This window comes from Seriola lalandi, unplaced genomic scaffold (assembly GCF_002814215.2).
Source record: "Seriola lalandi dorsalis isolate HSWRI2012SDOR001 ecotype SW California unplaced genomic scaffold, Sedor1 jcf7180002054923, whole genome shotgun sequence".
Classification (NCBI taxonomy): domain Eukaryota; kingdom Metazoa; phylum Chordata; class Actinopteri; order Carangiformes; family Carangidae; genus Seriola; species Seriola lalandi.
Genome location: NW_019525475.1, coordinates 986,648 through 987,440, shown reverse-complemented (window position 1 = coordinate 987,440; position 793 = coordinate 986,648). Strand labels below are relative to the sequence as shown.

Genomic DNA, 793 nt, shown 5'->3' with positions numbered 1-793 from the left:
CCCCCAACTGCACCCCTCCCATCTCTGCTGCCTTTTATCCCTCCTCCCTCACCTCCATTCTCCCATGGGGGATTCAAGGGGAGAAAATTAGCTCTGAAATTAAATTCAGACTAATCTGGAGCTAATTTCAGTGTGTGTGTGTGTGTGTGTGTGTGTGTGTGTGTTTTTGGGGTGATAAACTCAGCGAGCGTCAGTCTTGGCAATGGAAACCTCATGTTGACACTTGGGTTTTTGAATTTACTGCAGCTAATACACCATGTAGTCTACTAATAGAAAAAATATCAGGAGGCACGTACTGGAAATGTGGAAATGTACTTTTTTATTTAATGCAGCAGGGATGTTGAAAATGTGCAACGGAGAGCGTCACATGTAGGAAAACAAATTATTTAACTGTTATTCATTTGTATTAGTTTTTTGTTTCAGAAGCATCACTGCAATAGAAGATCTTCCACATTTTTAGCTTCAAAAATAATATTTTATCCTTCCAGATTTTTTTTAAATCTTCCATCAATTTCATCTCTAAATCTGTCCTGAGTAAAAAGACTATTTTGCACTGATGAGTCATGGCACATTTTTTGTGTAGCCCCACCCCCTTCACCCAACTCCATGTGATGTGATGTCCCCTTGTGTAACGCAGGTTCACCTATGAGGTGGCGCCCGTCTTTGTGCTGCTGGAATACGTCAGTCTGAAGAAGATGAGGGAGATCATTGGTTGGCCCGACGGCCGAGGAGATGGCATTTTCTCCCCTGGTACGTACGTTTGTATGTGAAGGCGTCGCCAACCCCCCCCCAC

General features: G+C 43.3%; 1 protein-coding gene across 1 annotated transcript in view; it reads left to right on the top strand.

The window, feature by feature from the left end:
• Positions 1-793, top strand: part of gad2 (glutamate decarboxylase 2) — a 15,481-nt gene that overhangs the window by 4,781 nt on the left and 9,907 nt on the right. The window contains exon 6 of the mRNA XM_023431483.2: positions 638-750. Within this exon, the coding sequence (XP_023287251.1) occupies positions 638-750 (113 nt within the window). The remainder of the gene's footprint in view (positions 1-637; positions 751-793) is intronic.